This window comes from Quercus suber, unplaced genomic scaffold (genome assembly GCF_002906115.3).
Source record: "Quercus suber isolate HL8 unplaced genomic scaffold, Cork oak 2.0 scaffold_87, whole genome shotgun sequence".
Lineage (NCBI taxonomy): Eukaryota > Viridiplantae > Streptophyta > Magnoliopsida > Fagales > Fagaceae > Quercus > Quercus suber.
Window position 1 is genome coordinate 36,553 of NW_027069552.1, and position 23,027 is coordinate 59,579.

The window sequence follows — 23,027 nt, forward strand, 5'->3', positions numbered from 1 at the left end:
TTTATTTATTTAATGTATTGGTTATTATTTTTTTTTATTGTTGTTGCAACCTTATCTTATATTTTAAATTTTCAACCTTCACGTAATTTAGTACTTTAAACATTTTTTAGAAGGGAAAAAAAAAATTTAGTTAGGGCTGTCCACAAGTCAGGTTTGTGCCCAACCTGAACTCAACTCGAATGTGGTGGGTGGATGAAAATTTGACCCGAAACCGACCCAAAGATCTAGTCTGATTTTTCGGTTTAAGTCTCATTGGTTTTGGGTTGATTCAAGTCAGTCTTGAGTTTATCACCGGGGCCAAAATCTGCCCGGATCAGTCGAGATTTGGTTGGATCCGTCAAGATTTAGCCTAGATTTCGTCGAATAACGGTGAGATCCCGCTGGACCTCAAAGGATCTGGATTAGATCTCGATGAGATCTCACCGGATTTGGTCCGAAATTCGTAATAATTCGCTGGAAAGGATAAAGGTTTCAATTTGGGTCAGGTGTCATGGGTTTTGAAACAAAAAAACTAACAACCAACCCGCGTGGGGTTGGGTTAGCGAGTTCATAACCTGTGTCTGACCACCGGAGTCGTCAGATCGAGTGGCGGCGGGTCGAATGCGGGTAGGTTGGCTGGGTTGAGCAGGTTGGCGGGCTGCGTGAACAGTCCTAATTTTAGTGTATCTTTAGAAGTATTGCATGTTATTTTTAAAAAAAAAATTGAGCATATTAGTCGTGATGCATTATAATTTTAAGATTTAGAATTATTTTTTTTAAAAATGTGTGACTTTGAGTGGTGGAGAAAAAAAAAAAGTGATAAATCTATATAAAAGTGATAGTTTACCAATCATAGTTGCATATATAAAGGTTTGACATGTAGTTGAGGCACAAAAATTGTGTTCATAAATTTTCTATTAATATAAATATGTAATTCACTTATACAAAGTATCTATTACTTTATTTCAAGTTACAAAACGTCTATAAAGTTGGTTGTTGATGTCATCATCATCACCTCACCATTAAGTCAAATTACAAAGTTTACCTTGTCATCTCCATGACATAAACTTTTTTTTTTTTTTTAATGGTTCCATGACAAAAATTGCATAGTTTTTTTTCTTTAATAAAAATTAATATAAAGAAAGGGAACAAAGAATGGTCTAAGCTTATTTCACTCTTCAGTGAAAAAACTCAAGAAGGAAGAGATGAGATGGAAATTGGCACATCAAAGTTACAAAAGGCAGCCCAATGGACTAAATTGTGAGAAAAATAATTAATATCTCTAAATACAAAAGAGAAACTTCAACAAGAAAGGGAGTTAAGGGTTTGTAGAAATTGCATAGTTTACTTAGTATTTTTGCCAAAGTTGCACTTTAATGTACGTGGCTTTATGTGTGCTCTCGTGTATATACCAATATAAAGTGTTTGGAACATGTATATACCGATATGAAGTGTTTGGAAGGTGATCAAGTTGTTTGTTTGTTTGTTTGTTTTTAGATTTATGAGCTTGTTGGTTGATCCAAGGCCTAGGCCTAAGTGGCCTAGGTCTAGGACCCCATTATAAATAAAAGTTCCACCTTTTGATAGAAAAAATCTTGGTGGATATAATTTTTGTTTCACAATTTTGATGTGATCTAATATGTGTAATTGGAAAAAATAAAATTGTTAGTTTATATGAAAATAGTAATAGTAGACAGTCACTTATTATTGACCACATTAAAATTAAATTTTTTTTTTAGGAGTAAGTTAAGACAAAATTTGTGGTTGTAGAATATCTGATTAGTAAAAGAATATAAGGGGGCGTTAAAATATATATATATATATATATATAAGGAGGCCCTACATCCAACCATATAAATAGAAAAAAGTTTCATCAGCTATGGGCTATATGGCCTATGAGCTACCTCCTAGACTCTTAGTGCTACTACACTTTTAATCTTATCTTACCCTTTGATCCATTTAAGATCCAGTTGAATAAAGTTATAAATGTTGTTTTTTATACCAAAAGATGATTATAAGAGCACTTACAATAAAGATGTTAAAATAACTCAAAAGTTATTTTAGCATCTCAACCACACAAAAAGGGTCCTTCAATAAAGAAGTGAAACTTAAATTTTTTTGGCAACTTGCTACAATAAGTTGCTATCACTAGTAACCCATGATAGCAAGTAGGGGTGAGTAGACTGATAACGGAGCCGACCCAACTGATTGGCGCCGACCCAATAATACTGCCTCTAGCACCGACCGATTGAGCCGAGGTCGACAATTGGATGGAGAATCCCGCTCCGACATCGGCGCAGTGCTGCCATTGGAACTGCAACTCCAAACTAAGACTATGGTTGAACAGAATCGACACAGGACTTGTCGTTTTGTTTTTTTATTTTTTATTTTTTATGAAGCTGATAAAATGACGTTGTATGTATGGATGTTATTATTAAAAAAAAAAAGAAAAAAAAAAAAGAAGGGAAAACGGTGCGTTTTATGCTAGGTTTTCAGATTCTCAGGGGTATATAAGTTCATATTTTGCTCTCGGTATCTTTTAACTCTCTCTCTCTCACTCTTGCCTCTCGAGTCTCGCCTGACGCAGAACAATGGTAAGCTTCATTTTCACTTTTGTTTGTCTTCATGTTTTACTGTTTTTTCCTTTTCATTTGTTTGGGAAAGCTGAAAGCATGAATGATTAAGTATTTAAGTTGGTTTGAAACTTTGAATGTTTGATTAAGTTTGGCTGTTTGGGAAAACATGATTTATATGTTTGAGTAAGCTTGTGTGACTGTGTTATTTGTAGAAACACTTCCCTCTAACCCGAGAAAGTAGAAAGTAGAAACCATGGTTATTTGTTTGAGTAAGCTTGTGTGAGTCGTGTGACTATGTTTGTGTCTTTCTATTTTTTTTGGGGGGGGGGGGGTTCCAACTCCAAGCAACTGCTTACATTATATATATAAATATAATATTATATTAAGGTTGGATGCTTACATATATAATATTAAGTATTAAGTATTAACTATTAAGGTTGGATGTTTGTAGCTGCTTACATATATAATATTATATATACATGCTTACATATATAATAATATAATATTAACTATTAAGGTGGGTTGTTTGTATTGTAGCTGCTTACACATATAATATTATATATACATAGATGCTTATAGGTTTTGCACAGATGGCTTGCTAAAAAATAAATAAATAATAAATTGTTTTTATTTACTTGAAATCTTGAAAGGTTGATATGTTGATATTGGGCTTGAAAGCCCAATTTTTTTATTATTAAAAAAAAGTTTTTTTTTTTAATATTTCAAATCGACCAAACTGACTAAACCAACCGCAAAAAACCACACCGCTATAGGTTGGAAAACCGACTTTAGGTTGTGTGCATCAGTTCCAATTATGAAAAAATCGATCTCTATCGGTCCGGTAATAAATTTAGAAAAAAACCACCCCTACCGAAACGCGCATACCCCTAGTAGCAAGTTGCTATTAGTTTTTATTATTTTTTATTCACCCCTCTCTCTTTCTCTCTCTCTCTCTCTCTCTCTCCTCTCAGATTAGTATCACAGATCTTAGTCTCACTTCTCTTCGCCCTCTCAAATTTCTCTCCCTTCTCTTTATCTCTCTCTCTCTCTCTCTATTCTCTCTCTTAGCCACCTTTTCTCTTTTCCACAAACTATACTAAAACTCTATCAAAACTTGACCCACATCGATGGCATGTTTTCTGCAAGCCCAAGTCGATGTTTTCTGGAAACCACCGCCACCGCCACTACAAAACCTGACCCATATCAACGCTGCCAAGCACCTCATCCCTCTTTCATTTTTTTTTTCTTTGTTTCTGTGTTTTGATTCATAAAGAGATGAAAAAGAAGAGGAATTTTTAAGATTAATTCAAGGTTATTCATTGTGATGTATGGGGGTTTTGATTTGGGGTTAATTTGGTGGGTTTAATTTGGTTTTGGGTGGTGGGGATAAGGACCGTCGATCTGTGCGAGGAGGCTAGAGAAGGGCGGTTCTGGGCGTGGAATAGCTTGGGTGATGAAGGCATGGTGGTGGTGGTGGTTGTGGGTCGATGACAGTGGTTCTTGACGTTGTATATGGGATATGTATTTTATTGTCTTGTTTATATTATTTTAATGTGTTGAATGTTAAAATAGAAGTTTTGATGTTGTATTGTAAAATCATATACTATATAATAAAAGTTAAACTTAGAAGTCAAACTCTTTATCTAATCCTTTTTTTATTTCAATTATATTACTACATGTAAAAAAAAAAAACACAGTACACGTAAAAAAAAAAAATAACATCAATCTTCATCTATTCCTTTTTTTAAAATTATGTTATATTACTTTGTGAAAAAAAAAAAAAAAAAAAAAAAAAAACAACAACGTACTACCCTTAAACAAAAGAAAGCATATTCCATGAAAAGTAAGGAAAGAGCATGGGCTTTAACAAAAGAAGGCCCAATTCATGAAGTTAAGAAGGACCGTGAAGGCCAAAATCCCAAAAGAATGAAAAATGAAAGAAATAATAATGATAATAAAGAAAAAAGAAGAGGATCTCAGTCAAGCTAGAGGAAGGATCCCAAGCGGGCCAGAGGAAGGATCCCGGGCGGACCAGAGGAGATGCAGTAAGAAGAAGGATCCCAGTCAGACCAGAGGATATGCAGCAAGATATATGTTCATATTTCCAACAAAAGCCATTAAAAAATCCAACAAAACTAGGTATTATCTTTGTAACCCATGGTCAAAGCCCGTGGGATTCCGAGTGGATAGTAAGGGAGGAATGATTTGGTCAGTAGGGGAGTGATTTCTGGTGAAAGAAGGATCCTGAGGGTTTCCCTTGGTTAATATATTTTCTTGGAATGCATAAACCAATGGAAAACTCAGTTCCCCCATGTGCATAACACCTCCCACAATTTCCTCTCAATTGTCATTTTCAACAAAGCTATCACAGTACATCGGGCAGCCCACCCATTCCTCTAACTTTCCAAGTAGGAATATTTTATTTATAGCTAAAGCCAAATGCTCCTTTTGAGTTATAATTGCCTAAATAAGCTAAATCTCTGCCCAATGCACCTTTTCAGGTGCCAGGGGACGTGGCTTTACCCAGCAGACTTGAGGTGTCCTTTCTCGTGGTACCAGACCAGGTCTGCTATAAAAAGAACAGTAAGGCATAGCAGAAAAGGAGGATTAGAAAGGGAGAAAAAGGGGGATTCAGGGGAAGAGTTCAGAGGTTCAAAACATATATTCTTAGAGCTTTAAAGCCCAGTAAGGAAGAGAAAGAAAGCAAGAAAATAATAGAGCCAAGGTGGAGGAATTTGTCCCTATCCTTGAGATCATTCAAAATATCACTTAGCGTTCAAAGAAACACATGCCAAAACATGCACACATCAGATATCACTCTCTCTTACAAAAATCCTCCTCGCCTAATTATCTTGGAAGGCAATGGCTAAGTAAACCCACTTGGACTTGAGTTCCAAATCCCACAAGTCTTGTGCAAAGACACTAAGTCTGTGAGAATTGGAGCCAGAATCCTCGTGGCTGAATCATTCTCGTGAAATTCATTTACATATATGTATATGTATTAAAATGTATATCCTAATCTAAGAAACTAACAATTATTTGAAAATATATGTATTGTATAGTATGTTTTTATGTAGGACCTATAGAGATAAAGGGAAATGATAAAACTCTATTGCATAATAAGCATAGAGAAAGATCATATAGTTCAAAGAATCAGCATTCTGGGTTCTTACAGACCTAGTATGCCCCGAGATACCATGACAGTACGCCTGGGATCCCATGACAGTATGCCCGGGGTACCGAGTGAAGGAACTCTTTTAAATGCTTATACAATAAAAGATAAACCTTAAATATTCTATTTCAATATCTTTATCATTGTGAATATTATGAATACTTATTTTTCTTATTTCGTAAGCGTAAATGGTTATTTTATGATACTAAAACACTTAGAATAGTATTTTATTGCTTAGGAGGAATCGCATTTTTGCCTTGAGGAGATTTATGTGACTTGCGCACAACTTGGTTCGTAATCAGCCCCCATTTAGCTGCGGTGAACCAAGCCCAGTCCACCAAACAACAAGTAAAAGGCCCAGGATCCTTGTTTTCTACTTGGGTCTATGTGCTAAAAAAAAAGCAGTCTCATAATTACAACTCAAACTCTTTATTTAATCATTTTTTATTTAAATTATATTACTACGTGTAAAAAAAAAAAAAAGTACACGTAAAAAAACCAAAAATAACAACAATCTTCATCTATTCCTTTTTTTAAAATTTAAATTATATTACTTTGTGTAAAAAAAAAAAATACTACTTGTAAAAAAATAAAAATAAAAATAAAAAGCAATGTATTCAATAACAAAATCTTTCTCTTCACACGTGACTTTTTTATTTTTATTTTTTATAGATAATTATTGTTTATACAGATTTACCAAAATGTTTTTGGATAATGTTAAAAAAAATTGTAAATAAGGTAATAAGTATTAAATTTTAAACTAAACACCTTCTCTTTCTTCTCCCAAAAAAAAAGTATCTATATATAATAAGTGTTTGTTCTTCTTAAAAAAAAAAAAAGACAAAAAAAAAACAAAAAAAAAAAACAAACAAAACAAAACGTTTGTTTGTTCCTTTTTTTTTTTTTGGTTATAAAATAAAAGTTTTTTTTTTTTTCCATTAAAACAAAAGTTTTCTTTTTCTTTCTATTCATATTATATGATGACTTTTTCTTTCATTTTCAAAAGAAGCGTTTCTTTCTCTCCCATAAAATAAAGGGATTATAATAAGAATTAACTAAACAGAGGTAAGACTACACCATTTTTTTTTATAATAGATGTTAAATTCAGATAATTTTTCATGCATATACACATGCTACACAAAGAGATTATAACAAGAATTAGGGTAAGACTATACCACCTCTTTTCTACAATAGATGTTAAATTCAGATCATTTTTCATGCATATACATACACATGTAGAGTGCAACGCACGAGACTTAAACTTTAAGTTTAAACTCAAATTTGGTTGGGTGAAACTCACTCAAGTTTCAATAATTTCTTCCATGCTTTCAAGGACAAAAATTAAATTCTTATGTGAGTCTCTCTATTTCAAAATTTTAAATGTTTAATGTAAGGTCACAAATTGAGTCCTAAACCCAAAAGGTAAAAGGATCTAAGCTCAAAGAGCCAATACAATGAATTTGTAGAGAGTGTGTTGGACAACTCGGCTCTAATGAGTTGGTTAGTAATTATAATGGATTCAGATGACAATAAAGTAAAGATAGACTAGTTTTATTTAACAAAAATTGTCCTCGGCACAATCCGAGGAGACTAGTTCTAGTATATATTTCTTGAACTTGATTACAAGTACAGTTCTTGTTGCTATAGTACTTTTCTCTTAATTCTCTGATCCCTTCCTCTTAGGATCTTCTCTCTGTTTTATATTATCTTCCTTTCTTCATCTCTGCCCTCCATGTGTAAATTAGATTATTGGTGTTGATCCTTATCCCATCAGCATCTTGCTGAAGTCTTTGGGGAGCAGCTATAAGACTGAAAATTACTATTCAAGTATCACTTTCTTATTAATGCGGTTAGAGAGTTAACTAAAGAGCATTCAATGCGGTGGTAGCAGTTTTCTCTTAGATATTATATGGCCTTCCACTGTCCTGTGCTTTCAGGATGATTGTCCTTATCAATAAAACATCTTGGAACATTGCCTTAGATGGCAGACCACACCTTCGAACCTTAGCTTTGCTTAACCGAGGATGTATTCATCCTCGGACCACCTTCTTGGACTCCTATGACCAAACTTTACCTCTTCACTCACTAACATGGACTCCCATGACAGTGTTTTATCCGTTCTCAGACTACTTAATGTTTTCGGATTGGGCCACCAGCCCAATATATATCTAGATACCTACTACTGAGCCTATCATCCCTACATTTAATAATTTAGATTATGACCAAACTTCACCTCTTCACTCACTAACATGAACTCTCATGATAATGTTTTACTCGTCCTCAGACTACTTAATATTCCTGGATTGGGCCTCTAGCCCAATATATACCTAGATACCTACTATTGGGCCTATCATCCCTACATTTAATAATTTAGATTATTCTTAATTATTAAATTGAGGTTTCTACTTAAACATGATTTCAATTATTGTTTTGAATAGTTATTAACTATTAAATTCAAGGGTTTTCCACTTAAATATATGTGATTAATTAAGCCTTAAATTTCAATGTATTATTGAAAATCATTATATATATATATATATATATATTTTAGGTACCTCTATCATCTTCCATTCAAATTATATATATATATATATATATATATATTTATATTTACGATACCTTAGTCTCACAAAACATGTATTCATTATGTAACTTAAAAGTAAAATATTCATTTATTTTAAGTAAATTAATAAAATAATTATTTACACATGAATTTTGATTAAACCGTGCATCACACGGACATAATATTAGTAAGTTATTAAAATAGATAAAGTAGGTTTTTAAATTGCTAAAAGTTAAATTTTTTAACTTTCTTACCATGAATGCTCTATGTATATATAGATTTTCAAAAAAATAAAAAAATATTGAGAATCAGTAAATATATAGATTTCGAGCATTATAGTTAAGGACTAATAACTAATTTACCCAATCTTTGAGAAGATATATATATATATATATATATATTGTATGAAGCTAAATGGTATGACATGTTCTAACAACGATTCCCTTTTTATTCTTGTTTCATTTTTCTCTAAAGAGTTGGACTAAAAGCTAATAAAAGCCATTAGTTACTTAAAAAGAAAAAGAAAAAGAAAAATTTATAGTTTTTTATTCTTTAAATTTTTTTCAATTGGCAAAGGTCTAAAATATTCTAAAATTCATGACCAAATTTGGCAAGTTCCACTGGTGCGGTCTCCAGAGACTGATCAGTCCCACAGGGAAAGCAAATTAACAGTCCGTACTATTCAGTCTACAGTCCACACTGTCTGTAACCACGCTGGACCTTATCAAATAATAAATCCTTCCTGATTAAAAGACCAAAACGCCCTCCCACAGCAATCCCCATAACTTCATTCTCCACCCCCATGCGGCTTCCACGTCATCATGCAGCAGCATCGTAAGGTCCGGATTGCACTGGCAACAATCGCGATGTCCTAAACGTCATGTCCATTTCCATTTTCCTTAAATTAATCCTACTATATTGTCAATGACTCAATGCCTGCCAACTGTTCTAAATATGAATTCAAATCTTTTAATTTTTTAGATACTATCTGTAGATTTCTTTAAATTTTAAATTTTTTTATAATTAAGGTCTAAATTTTACATATCATTATTTTACTAATAATACTTTTAAAATAATAAAATAATGTTGTAAATAAAAAATTAAGAGTATTGTTAGTGAAATGTTGATATGGTAAAATTTAGACACTTAAATTATAAAAAAGTGGTTAAAATTTAAAGAAATCATTGATAGAATACCCTAAAAAATTAAAAGGATTTGAATCCTCAAAATATTACTCTCCACCAAAGTCCACTTCTCTCACTACTTGGCAAAAAATTGCCAAACAAAAGAAATGGAGCGAGCTCGCACTAGCAACTTCTCTCATAAGGGTAATTTTGTAGTTTCACAATTTGGCTAGTCATGATAGATATGTTAATGATTTAGGATTTTGTCTAAGTTTGCTTTTAATAATATCTGATTCCTTTTCTCCCAAAAAATAAAAAAGTTTCGAGATCATAAATTTCCCTTGAAGAAGATAGCTACAGAATGTTCAGATTTTTTTAGAAGAAAAAAAGACGAGGAATTGACAGGTTTTCTGTATGTAATGGCTAGTAATAGCTAGGTTGCACAGTATAAAGCTTGTACAACTAAAGTGACTTTAAAAAGGTTCCACTCTTCAAGCCCAACGCTTCATTTTTTATAAATATAATCTCCATAATTAGTATTAAAGATTTTTTAGACCATTAGAGATCTCCATATTTAGTATTGAAGATTTTTTAGGCCATTAGAGAAATTCATAGAATTCTCTAAGGTTGTTACTCAATGAATTTTGACTTAGTTCTACCCAAGGTTGTCAAAATCAAGATCCAACGTAGAATTGCAGGAGGTAGGTAGGATCGTAGATCGTAGAATCGGAGTATAGATCATTAGATCCTACTTATTTTCATATTTGAATCAAAAAGCACATTAATAGTGATTTTGTATATTGGATAATCATGTAAATTATGAATCTTTCATAAAAAAAATAAAAATTTTGATCATATGATGTAATGTCCTACATCACTACGTCTATACTAATAAAACAAATATATTTAAGTTTTAATGCAATGTATATAAAAAGTTGAGTGAATATTTAATTAGAAACCAACCAAGTACCAAAATACTAGTACACTTTTTTCTTCAGCAGTAGCTCTTGAACCCTCATCATCACCTAACATCGATAACCAAATTATATAATAGTGATTACACATTCACACTATACACATGCAACTTTTATTTATTTTTCTTAAATCTATAAAGGAAGGCATTAGAATTGTTATTTCATTATCTTCATCAAAATCTGTACCATCATCTTATGGTTGACACCCTTTGCTAACCACTCATCATCCGAAGACAAGTTCTTCAAATCAATTTCTTCTTTTGCACCTAATGGTTTAGGTATTTTCTCTTTTATCTTCAAGTTTTACATAGCAAATACCAACTTATTCATTTTTTTTTTTTTTGGTTTAAACAATTTTCTCCTTTTTGAGTATACTTAAAGTTGTACCAATTTTAATAGAGAATTCTCAATTGGGGGATAATATACTAAAGACATTTGGTCTTACTATTCCAAATGTACTCCAATTACTTTCACACCCTGAAGAGTTATATGTTAAGCTCAATATTCTTATAGCAAAAATTTTCAATTCAAGAAAGTCATCTCCATATGAGTCTCACCCTTAGTTGATACATTTATGAAGTACAATGTCTTAGTCTTGAGATTACAAATTACAACTTATAAAAAAAAAAAAAAAAAAAAAAAAAAAACTAATTTTTACGTTTTGGTAGGATCGGTAGGATCCTATACGATCCTACAATTTTTACGATTCTTGTGCAATTCTAAACGTTTTGGTGAGGTAGGATCGTAAAATCGTGCGATCCTATAATCCAGATTAGGGATGGCAAAAAAATCTCTGATTTGCAAGTACTCGGCCCGACCCGACCTTAATGGGGCAGGTTTTACCCGACTTGCAAAACATTTGGGTCGGGTTTGGGTTTTTAAATAAAACCCGAAGCTGGTTCGGGTTTTAGTAATACCCAACTCGAACTTGACCCGTATATATAATATTAAAAATTAAAAAAAACCCTGAGTATAAATACACACTTTTCCAACCCTAAATCTCTCAGATCCATTCACTCTTACCCTTTCTTTGTCTTGCCAAGCCACCTCCCATTCTCTCCCTCACCCTCACTCTCACTCACTTGAACAAGACCACTGCTGCTCACTTCACCAGCGCTGCTCCATTCTCCACCTTGTCAGTATCTCCTCTCTGCCTCCCTCACCTTGCCACAGCTTGCAGACGCCGCTCCTCCTCCCTTCCCTCGTCGGGCCCTCCTCCACCTCACAAGGCCGCAACTCTCTCGTCTCCCTTAGCTTGTTGTGAACTCAAGCTTTTGCAATGAAAATCGTTCTTTTTTTTTCAAAGAATCAAATTTGTATTTTCTAGTTTAAGTGCTATTTTTGTTGAATAGGATCGACTTGTTTGATTTGATTTTGTAGGGTCTTCTTTTTTGGACCTAGGGTTTATATGTTAATTATTGTTCTTACTTTTGATGTGGGAAAATATTGTAATGAAAAAAAAGGGTTTCCGATTTGTTGGTTGCTGAGAAAGTAATGGGATTTTGACAACCATGGTTCTATCCTTAAGGTCCCTTTGTTTGGAAGGATGGAAAATTGGGAGGATAGAAAATGGACGGAGGATAGAAAAGTGGGAGGATATAAAAGATTTTAGTTTCCTTCATTTGTGTTTGGTTGGGAGGGTGGAAAAGTGGAGAGATAGAAATTTTTTTTATTTGATTGAAAATAAAATTTGTATAAATTTACCGTTATGTTCCTAATAAATAAAACAAAAAGTAACACATTATACTTAAAAAAAATTGTGTATAGATGGACAGTTCATTAAAGTAAAAAAAAAAAAAGTATAAAAAATTAACCCAAAACTGTTTTCTAAAAAAAAAAAAAGGGAACAAAAACAAAAACCAACCAAAATTAATGAGAAAATAAACATATGAGCACCAAAAAATTAAGAAAAAAAAGAGGAAGAAGAAGAAGAAAGCTAACACTTCCAGACAAAATCAAAGAAAGAGAAGAAAGAAAAAAAGAAAAGAAAAAGCCAAGCACGTTAGTAAATAGAGAAAGGAAGAAAAAAGAAAAAAAAGAAAAGAAGCCAAGCACGTTAGTAAATAGAGAAAAAAAAAAAAAAATCAAAGCATAAAAAAAGGCCAAGCACGTTTACTAGAGAAAAAAAATCAAAGGAAAAGTCAAAAAAAAAGAAAAAAGAAAAAAAAGAAAAAATGAAAAAAGAAGAAGCCAGGAACGTTAAAAGAGATGGGGTAGTTTTATCCAAATATTTTTTTTACTTTTTACTTTAATTTTTTATCCAATTTGGAGAGATTGTATTTTGAAGAGAGAGAAGAGAAAACTTGTGGGCTCCACCACTTCTCTCCTCCGCTCTCTTTCAACCAAACAGTAAAAAATACCATTTTTTATCATATTTTTCTCTTCATATTTTTCATCATCCTTATTTTCACCCAAACCAAACATTACCTTAAATTTTTTTTGCTGGTAACCTTTCAACAAGTTCATTTGTACCACCAAACTATTAAAGTTTCTTGTATTTTTCCGTGCTCACTTTATAATTCTCAATGGTTACATGAGAATTTATTTATATATATAAAAAAAAAAAACACATGTGAAGAGGTTCAGAGGTTGGCCGTTGGTGTATTATTATTGCCTTACATTTATAGGCCTCTATTCTCATGACCATATTTGGTAAGTCCTAGTGGTCCAGGTCTGTCCATACAAATGCAAAAAAAGAGATTTTGAGTCGCAAAGGCAAAACAAATTGACCTCCCTCTGTCTTAGTCCACTGCAACCCTGTAATGAATCCTTCCTTAATTAAAAGACCAGAATACCCTCCTACCACAATCCCCAAAACCCCACTTTCCACGCCAGTGAGACATCCCACGTCATCATATTGCCACATTGTAAGATCCAGATTGAATTAGCGACAAACCCGATGTCCCAAACATCGTGTCCATTTTCGTCAATTGCTATTTTCCTTATAAATTAAAAAGCCCACTCAATGACTTCTCCATTCCCTCTCTGGTCTCTCTCTCTCTCTCAATAGTTCTCTCACCCTGTACTAAAAAAAAATCCCAAACACGAAAAAATGGAGCGAGCTCGCGCGAAACCCGACTCCGATCACCTTCTCGGACTATCCACCAAATACTTGTCACTCCGAAACCTATCCAAGTGCCGACACTGCGCCATCCAAGCCCGAGAATCCGACCCGGTTCAATCCTCCACCGCCAACAAAATACTCGCCATCGCCGACGTCCTCTCCGCCGCCGAGAATCGCTTCCGCAACCGCCAACTCGACTACTACTCCATCCTCCAGGTCCGACGCTCCGAGTCCGGGAACCGCCGGGTCGTTCGAGCCCAGTTCGTGAAACTGGCGGGGCTCCTGAACCCGAACGTCAACAAGTTCGCTTTCTCCGACGAAGCCCTCAGCCTCGTACGCGAAGCTTGGACGGTGCTGTCCGACTCGGACAAGAGAGCCCAGTACGAGGCCGAAATCGACAAGACCGCCGCCGTGGCGGCATTCTGGACGTTGTGCCCGTACTGTTACTACATGTACGAGTACGAGAAGGTGTATGAGGATTGTTGCTTGAGGTGCCAGAATTGTCGGAGAGGGTTTCATGGGGTAGCGGTGAACGCGCCGCGGAAGGCAGAGAAGAATGGGGAGACAGAGTACTCTGTTTGCTGGAGCTATTTTCCTCTTGGGTACGAGAGAGAGAAAGAGAAAGTTGGGGCGAGTGGCAGTCGTGTAAATTTGGGGGGAAATGTGGGCGATTTCGTGTGGATTACTGAGGAGAAAAAAGATGGGAAAAACGACGGCGTTAAAGGGAATGTGGGAGTTGGGAGGAATGTGAAGACTAAAGCAGGGAGGAAGATGAATGTGAAAACTGTGGGGAGGAAAACAAAGAAGGTAATGGGGAATAGTATTGGGAGGAATGAAGGAATGGATATGAATGAGAGTGGAGATGATGAGAGTGTTGAGTTGGAGTTTTATAAGGGGAATGATGGTGATGATGATGATGTTTATGTTGGGTTAATGGCATAGTCAACAACTCAAAAGTGGGTACTATTACTTGTCCTTGATGAAAATATATTTGATGGGTTTGGTAGGGTTAACTGGGCAAGTTCCTTGCTTTTGTCTATAATAACTTAGGGATGACTTTTAATTGAGTTATTACTAATAGCTTGTAGTTGTTGGGACTTTGGGAGGGGATTTTGTGTGATGGGCTGCTTCCTATTGTTGAAAAGGTTGGTGGTTTATTAACTAATTACTGTATAGTTTGTTGTTGAAATGGTAAAGTTTATGGTATAATTTTTGTTATCTTTTGTGAAAAGTAAGAAAAACAAGTTTCTGGAATGCTTGTCAATGAGTGAGTGTTATATAGTTTGCTTTTTGTGTTGATTGAATAGTTGTTTGTGGTGAATGTTGTCTGAGATTGATGTGAATCTAATTTATAGGTTTCTTCCGTTTTGTGAATAGGTTCAATCTTGTTGTTTGGGTAGTATTTTTGGTGCATTATGCTAACTCTGTCTGTTCAGGAACATTTCACTGAAATTTCTGAGAGAACTGATTCGGTTTATGGGGACTTAGTTCATCTGGTTGATACTAGTGCATTTAAAAACTGATGCACTATACTGGTGAAATTGAGCTACTTAAGAAGTCTATTAACCTCTCTCACAAAGACACAATAGACATAGTCCCGAGGGGATACGGTTTTTTCATATAAGTGGAATTTCAGCATGAACTTCTTTCCTTTCTTCTGTTTTATTCAAATTCTGGAAGTCACTTGCGGCCATTCTATCAGACTATTAGTCGCTACAATTGCTGAGCTTGTAAATATGTTGTAACTACTTTCTTAAGATGCAGCCTAGGCTGTTTATCATCCACTCCTCACATCCTTCAATTTGCTTGGTGAAAGATGTCTAGGCTATTAGTGTCTTTGATTTATTTTCTTCTTGCAATCACAATAACTAATGTAAATTGGGGAGAGGATTCTGTTGTCCTCTCCAGGATGTTTTGCAGAACCTATTTGCTGAAAGATACATATAATATTCCTTTTGAACTTTGAAGGCCTTTCTTGGGGATGAATGGTAGCATATACTATAATTGATCGTAACTTTTGAGAGGCCTCATTGTCGCTCCAATGTATTTTATTATTATTATTTAAAGATGGGCTAAAATTCATTATTTAACATAAGCTACTACAACATTCAAAGTTTCTTGAAAGTACAGTTGCCTTCCCTAAGAATTAGTATTAGATCTCTCATATACCATATGTAGGTGAAATTTAGCAACAGAGCTCCAAAATCCCACATTACCCGGTCTTGCAAGCAATTGCATAAAAATTTGCAATTGTGCTACAGTGCCATCCTACATTTTAGGATGACACTGTAGCAAAAATTGTATAATGTTTATTATATTTTACTGGGTAGGTTCCAATTTTATCGGATGTCCCTGAAAGGACTGTAGGATGTCACTGTAGCAAGCTTGGATTATATTATTTTATTAGATAGTATATATTATTTTAATGAGTTGAATATGAAAATAAAAGTTGGGATGTTGGTAGTGTTGTAAAATAGTATGCTATAAATAATAAAATAGCTTTTGAGATGGTAAAATGAAAATTTTTGTAGAATTTGTAGAAATTGAATGTGAATGCTCACTGAGGTAAATAAACATAGCAACCTCTCCTAGGGGTTCCAAAAACAAAGTAAGATCTAGAGAGAGACAACCACGGCTAGCATGGGCATCTAGGCATCCGTTGGCTTCCTTATTGCTGTGATAGAGTTTAGTATGGGGAATTCCTTTGATCAGCTCCCAGCATTTAGCCACAAGAGCATTGAGGGAGGTATTCGTTTGGGTGGAATTGTATACAAGATTTATTACGACTTCGGCATACAGCTCTATTTTTACTAAACAATAATTAGACCATCCTTTAAAGCCCACAATTCAGCCATCACAGTCATTGCAAACACAATGGCTCCATGCCTCCATGCCTGGCAAAACTCAACGGTTGCTCCATATAGTGGTGAGCCTGCACCTGAAGGGGACATGTTTTTGTCCATTTCTGGCCTTTTGAAAGTGTCAATGTTAGCAAGACTTATTGCCCTACATGTGCCCGACACTGCCTCAAGCTTGATGGGTAATTGGTATCATCAGGTTATATGATCACACCACAATCACGTCATTTTTTATTTTACAGGGCTTCATTTTGGCCCATCATTATATGCTCTTTAATCCATTAATCTTAATAGGGCCCTTGCAAATCTTTCAGCTCAAACTTGATTTTTCTTTAGGTAGCTTTTGACATACCACAGTGATTTGAAAGAGGCAGGGTTATGAGAAATTGTGTCATGAATCCACTCAACAATGGATGTCATCCATACATTTTGTTAGGGTCCAAAAATTGGTCGTTGGCAAATAGTGAACAAAACATTGAGTCTTCGTTGAATTTATGATGTGTTTTATCAAGTCCAAAACAAAAACTCAAGACTAGCTGAAGAAAAGGAGTTTTTGCTCCTTCGACTCCAACTCAACACCTCTTTGACTGATTGAAACTAGCTCAACTACAAGCTCAATAGCAGTTGACTAATCGAGATTCGAGGCAACAAATTTGGCTAAAAAAATGCTTTTATTTTAAGTTGGTTAGAAAGCATAACAAGAAGAAGCATAATAGCCTAGGTATTGAACATTTGGTAGAAAGCATAAGAAGGAGAAGCATAATGGCCTTGGTATTGAGCATCTAAACCATCTCTAGAATGTTTGATAGAATAGTTGTGACAAAGAAGAGAAGAGAGGGGGAAACTTGAAGAACGATGGCCTCCAATGGTAGAGAGAGAGAGAGAGAGAGAGAGAGAGAGAGAGAGAGTTTAGTCTAAAATGCGAATTAGGAAAGTTTTAACCTAGGCATAAAACTGAAATGACATTGTTTAAGATTCAAAACCGTACAAGTCTATTCCCTCCCTCTTCAACTCTCAAACAAGGGAATAGACTTTCCATTCCCTATAATAAAACTCCCAAATAAAGGAAGTGAAGAATATTACAAAATTATTCTTTTCATTCTTTTCCATTCCATTCCTTTTCCTCCTCCCAAATGAGGGCTAAGTGGAAGAGAATGGAATGGATAAGGAGAGATACTCATTCCTCTCTATTCTCTCAAAACCTCAAATTTTCATTCCCTCCAAAAATTGAGAAGAATTGGAGAGAATGAAATTAGATTTAATAAATTTTTTTACTAAAATTCCCAAAATAGTCCTATATAATTAGCCATTTATTTTAAAATACGGGGTCTAACATTAATGTTCTTATAAAATGATTCCACTCATTTCCTTTTATGTTAATCCCAAATAAGGTTACTTACCTTCCATTCCTTTCCATTAATTTATTTTAAAGCATTCAAACAAGTTTACTTAATTCCATTCCATTCATTTCTTTTATACTCATTTCCTTTAATTAAATATATTATATTCCATTTCATTCATTTCCATTCCTTTATGATCATTTCGTATCATTCCCTTATGAACTCCCAAATGGGTGTAGATTCAGGATTAGGTGCAGGTGTTGTGCAGCGACACGGCAATTTTTGAAAAAGTAGGGTGCGTGTGCAACGGGATACGTTTATTAATAAATTATATATATATATATATATATATTTTTTTTTCTATATATTGCTAAGCATATTTTTTCATATAATGGTAAACATATACCAATTTAAGAGCAATAGTAGATAATAAAGTGACAAAATTTAGGGTTTGAGATGAGTTTAGGTTATTTTTCTTTAAACTAGGATGTCAAAATGGTGTGTTTTGACAAAATTTTTTACCTTTTTTTTTAACACTTTTTTTGGCCCATATTGGATCGGTTCAAGGCTTGTTTCGGCTCGTTTTGGACCATATCAGACAGTATCGGGCTGAATCGGAAAACGAAAAGAAAAAAAAAATCGGTCATGGACGCGCATGCAGTCGCGTCCATGATTGCATGGCGCATCCGTGCATATCGGACTCAGGTGTGTCGAACCAATTGGTGCACTCGTGCTTTCTTGGTTAGGTTGGGATAGATTTGAATAGTAACTTGAAAAGACATTTGAATATGACAATCTAATTGTTTGTGTTAAATAATGTATATTACCGTCTTCCCAATCATATTGATTGTGTTTTTAACTATCACTAGTCCAAAATTAATTAAATCTTAGAAGGGTTCTTTAGATAATTTGTTACTAGCAATGAGCACAATATAATAATAAATAAAAATGTAAAAATCTCATACCCAGGCCAGACCCAAATCATAAGTGCCCAGACCTTAAAATTTTCTATTCTTTCATTTCATCTCTCAACCTTAAATCCTAAACTTCTCTACTTTTTTGGCTCAAAAAAAAAAAAAAAAAAAAAATCTACCCTTTCATTTCATTTTCTTCTAGTCTCAAACCCTAAATTTCTCTACATCTTTAAAAAAACTCTCACCTATGGCCTGGCATCTGTTGTGCAAGAAATTGTTAGTGGCATCTGCACTTTTCTAATGTGGTCAAGCCTCTGAACCGAAGCAGTAGTCCCTCAAAGAAAGGCAAGGTTATGTATTTGTGATGTTGATTTTAGAATGAGGATTTTTCATGGGTTTTGAATATTAAATGCACTTGACAGTTTTGATGATGATTGCTGAATATGGATTTTTTTTTTTGGTTGAAGGTAGAAGTTTTGATGTTGATTGTTGAATATTAAATTGGAACCATTTTATTTGCACCTTATCATGTTTTATATGTAGATCGGTTTAAATGTCATGTCAAAGATCTCCTAAAATTGACTGGTATGTGGTGACTTATTTGTGAATAGTAACTAAATAGGGCAAGATGAAATTGGAACCAAATCAATGTTAGATTTTAGGAAGTACGGGTGAAGATTTAGGTTTGGGTACGGGTGTAGGTGTGATGCGATGACTCGAAAATTTTTGAAAAAGTAAGGTGTTGGTGCAGCAAGATACTTTTATTAATAAATTATTAAATATATTTTTATTTATATTTTCTATATATTGCTAAGCATATTTTTTTTCATATAATGGTAAGCATATACTAATTTAAGAGCAATAGTAGATAATAAAGTGAAAAAATTTAGGGTTTGAGATGAGTTTAGGGTTTTTTTTTTTTTTTTTTTCCCCCTTAAACTAGGATGTCAAAATGGTATGTTTTGACAAAATTTTTAACAATTTTTTTAAACACTTATTTCGGCCCATATTGGATTGATTCGAGGCCCGTTATGGACTATAACGGGTTGAATTAGAAGAAGAAAAAAAAAAGGTCAAGGACGCGCGTGTAGTTATGTCCATGGCCGGACGCGCATCAAGCGTATTGAAGATGAAATAGCAAAGCTTATTGTGGAAGTTTTCTCCAATACTGGAGTGCATATTGATCACATTGCCCGACAACACAGTCACAATCTCATGCACTTTGGTCACATTGCCCAACAACACAGTCACAATCTCATGCACATTGGTCACCTTTTCTTCCAATTGTCGACCACTCTTGTGAGAATCAATCCTGATCATAACTCCAAGAACAAGTCCTATTAGCTTAAATCCACTAGATACCTTGCGCGTAACAGCATCAACAATGGTAGTCTTGCTTTGCAAAATGAGATTTTCAACTTTCTGCATCACTGCAACCCTTTCAGCTTCAAATTTGTCTAAATGTTTAATTATTCGATGAGATATATCATCGTCTAATTTTTTACAATAACACGTAAACCTGCACAATAACAACACTATTTAATTACTATTCACCAGGTATACTATATATATCTTTCGGCAAATATACAAATACTATATTACAATTATTAAAAAAAAGGAAAAAAAGAAAAAGACAAGCTTACATTGTACAGATGCACAATATGCAAAATATATAAAGACTTTTTTATGTTTACTGCAGGTGCATAATTGAACTAGAGAACTAATGTGGTATATTTGTCATGTTGTATTCATTAGTGGCAAAGTTGGATTTGGTAAGTAGGGGATTTGGGTACTTGGTAGTGACCGACAAACTGGTTTTCGAGTATGAAAAATATACCACCTAATCCAGAAGTGGGGAGGAAAATGGATGCTATTTTGGTAGTGATCGACAAACTGGTTTTTGAGTATGTGAAGAAAAGTGAGCAGTAGAAGAAATATGGTGGCATGCAGAAGATCATGCATGGTTTTGTCACCTGGTTATTTGATGACTAGGTGGCAACCATAGCTGGACAAATTTATGTAAATTGTGTGGCCTTTGTGCCTCCCTAGGATGTTTTTCTTTCTTTATGCTATTAAATTTTGATTAGGATGTTTTTGTTATATGCTATTAAATTTTGATTAGGATTTTTTTTTATAAGCCGTTGAATTTTGATTGAATGGGAATTTTCAAATGAAAATTTTTGTGAATGATTACATTCCCTTGCAAGTTTATAGTTTGCGAGATCTAAGTAAGTATTCAAAGGTGGGTTATCTAAGGGATGACCATGAGTAGGGAATAATTACATACCTTATCCATACCCAATTCAATTAATTTATCTATAGATACCTGATTACATTATGGAATTAATATTCATATTCAATAGTTATCTATGAAAATATTGTGAAAATGTTGTAGACTCCAAACTTGCACTTATAATATTCATATTCAATAGCACCTCTCTTCTTTTAATTGGGAATCAAGGAGTTTCATTTTTTGTGGACAAAGATTAAGATCATCCTAGAATTTACACAAATAGAAAATTGAGATCATCTAGAATTCTTGCATAAATTAATGTGTTTTTAAGAATAAATAAATTCTTTTATTTTTTATTTTATATAAAAAGCTTTTGCAATTTGGTATATCCAGTTGGCACAATTACCACTTAGCACAACCACTTGCACAAGTTTATTTATTTTATATTTTTTAGTTTTTGAGAAAGTATAATTGTTATCACATTCACTGATTCACCTTCCTTTCTTGCCAAATTTTGACATTTGCATTTACCCTTCATACTTTTATTATAACCCATCAATATGGTCCCAATGTTTTATAGCTGTTGTGCAAGATCCATCTGTTGTACCCCAAATCCAATAATATTGCACTAAGTACACTTCATTTTAGCCTTAGAAATTGGTCATCACAGTTTATTTTATTTATGTTAACATATATTGCGATATATCACACATTTCGTCAATATAACAAAACCAATATATTTTCTTGGCTATTAACAATTGCAAATTAACTAAACAAATAGAATAATCAACGATCACATATTATATTTGCAAAACAAAATTTTCTTCCACCAAACTTCTTTTGTTTAAAATTAATAAACGTGCCCTTTGGCGGTAGAGCCACATACTCTCTAGAAATGCGACTCTAAAAAATTCAACCTAAAATTAATGAATATATATATATATATATATATAAGTATGTATGTATGTATGTATGTATACACCAATAAAATCACCATCATTTATATCCAAATGTTAGATACATGCATTGTGCTCTTCTTCATTGTCTCCTCTCTTTATAAGCACGGGTTATATAATAGTTTAATGTAAAGAGAGGAGACAATGAAGAAGAGCACAATGCATGTATCTAACATTTGTCAAACCTTGTAGAAATCTATTAATTTTTAATGGTATAGAAACGGATTGTATTGTATTTTTGTTGCATTGGATGCGTTCAACTATTTAGCTTGTTTTCTATGGGTGATTTTAATATACCCAATTAAATTTTTAAATAATTTATGTTAATAATCTTTAATAAAAAAAATACATTTAAAAAAAAATTCATAATTTAAACAAATCACAACTCGTCAAAAATGACTTCCACTATCAAAATACTTATTTCATCAATGATTAAAACGCGCATAATTTCTATATTTGTCTTTGCTTTGAAAACTGATACTACATTAAAATATATTAGGACAAAATTGGCCTATGCCGTTTTCGCTCAAATTATATAGCCTTCTGCCTCTCTTCCCAAACTAATTAGGAAAATGCCCATGTTTTGTAACTCGATTTGCTCAAAATCGAGTTAAAAAAAAAAAAAAAATTTCTGGAGCTCTATAGTAACATTTTAAGGAGCATATAGTGACGTTTTAAGAACCTATGGTGGCGTTTTTGAACTTGACTTCCATGAAATCGAGTTTTAGGTAAATTTTTTTTTAAAACTTTTTTTTACCTATAATTTGAGTTCATGGAGGTCGAGTTATAAAACGCTACTATAGGTTCTTAAGACATTAGTATAGGTTCTTTAAAAACGCCACTATAGGACTGAACTCGATTTTGAGCAAATGGAGTTTTAAAAGAGTGGCACTTCCCTAATTAGTTTGGGAAGGAGGCCAGAAGGCTATATAATTTGGACGAAAAGGGCATTGGCCAATTTTGTCCAAATATATTATTATTATTATTATTATTATTATTATTATTTCAAATCCGTGTTGCCAAGGTAGAGCTAGGAACTTTGAGTTGGTACATGTGTCAAGACTCAAGGCAAACTCAAATCACATATATACTTTACCTAAATATCAATTCTTTAAAGTACTTATCAAAAATTCTTTTATAATAATGTAAGTTATACCATACAATGCTGTGTATAAATTCTCAACGTTGATATGTATAAAATTCTTTTAAGAGAACATTGTAATTCATATCTAGGAAGCATGAACTTCACTAGAGCGTCGAACTTGTGTGGGATA

The 23,027-nt window shown here is 33.6% G+C and overlaps 1 protein-coding gene across 1 annotated transcript; it reads left to right on the plus strand.

Annotated features, from left to right (window-relative positions):
- Window positions 1-13,440: 13,440 nt before the first annotated feature.
- LOC112037988 (uncharacterized) lies at window positions 13,441-14,394 on the plus strand. Its single transcript, XM_024070794.1, has one exon. It carries the CDS (start codon window positions 13,441-13,443, stop codon window positions 14,392-14,394), a length of 954 nt encoding a protein of 317 aa, XP_023926562.1.
- The last annotated feature ends 8,633 nt before the right edge of the window (window positions 14,395-23,027 follow it).

What these genes read in the sequence shown, in the direction of transcription:
- LOC112037988 (XM_024070794.1), top strand. Translation starts at nt 13,441, where the DNA reads ATGGAGCGAGCTCGCGCGAAACCCGACTCCGATCACCTTCTCGGACTA.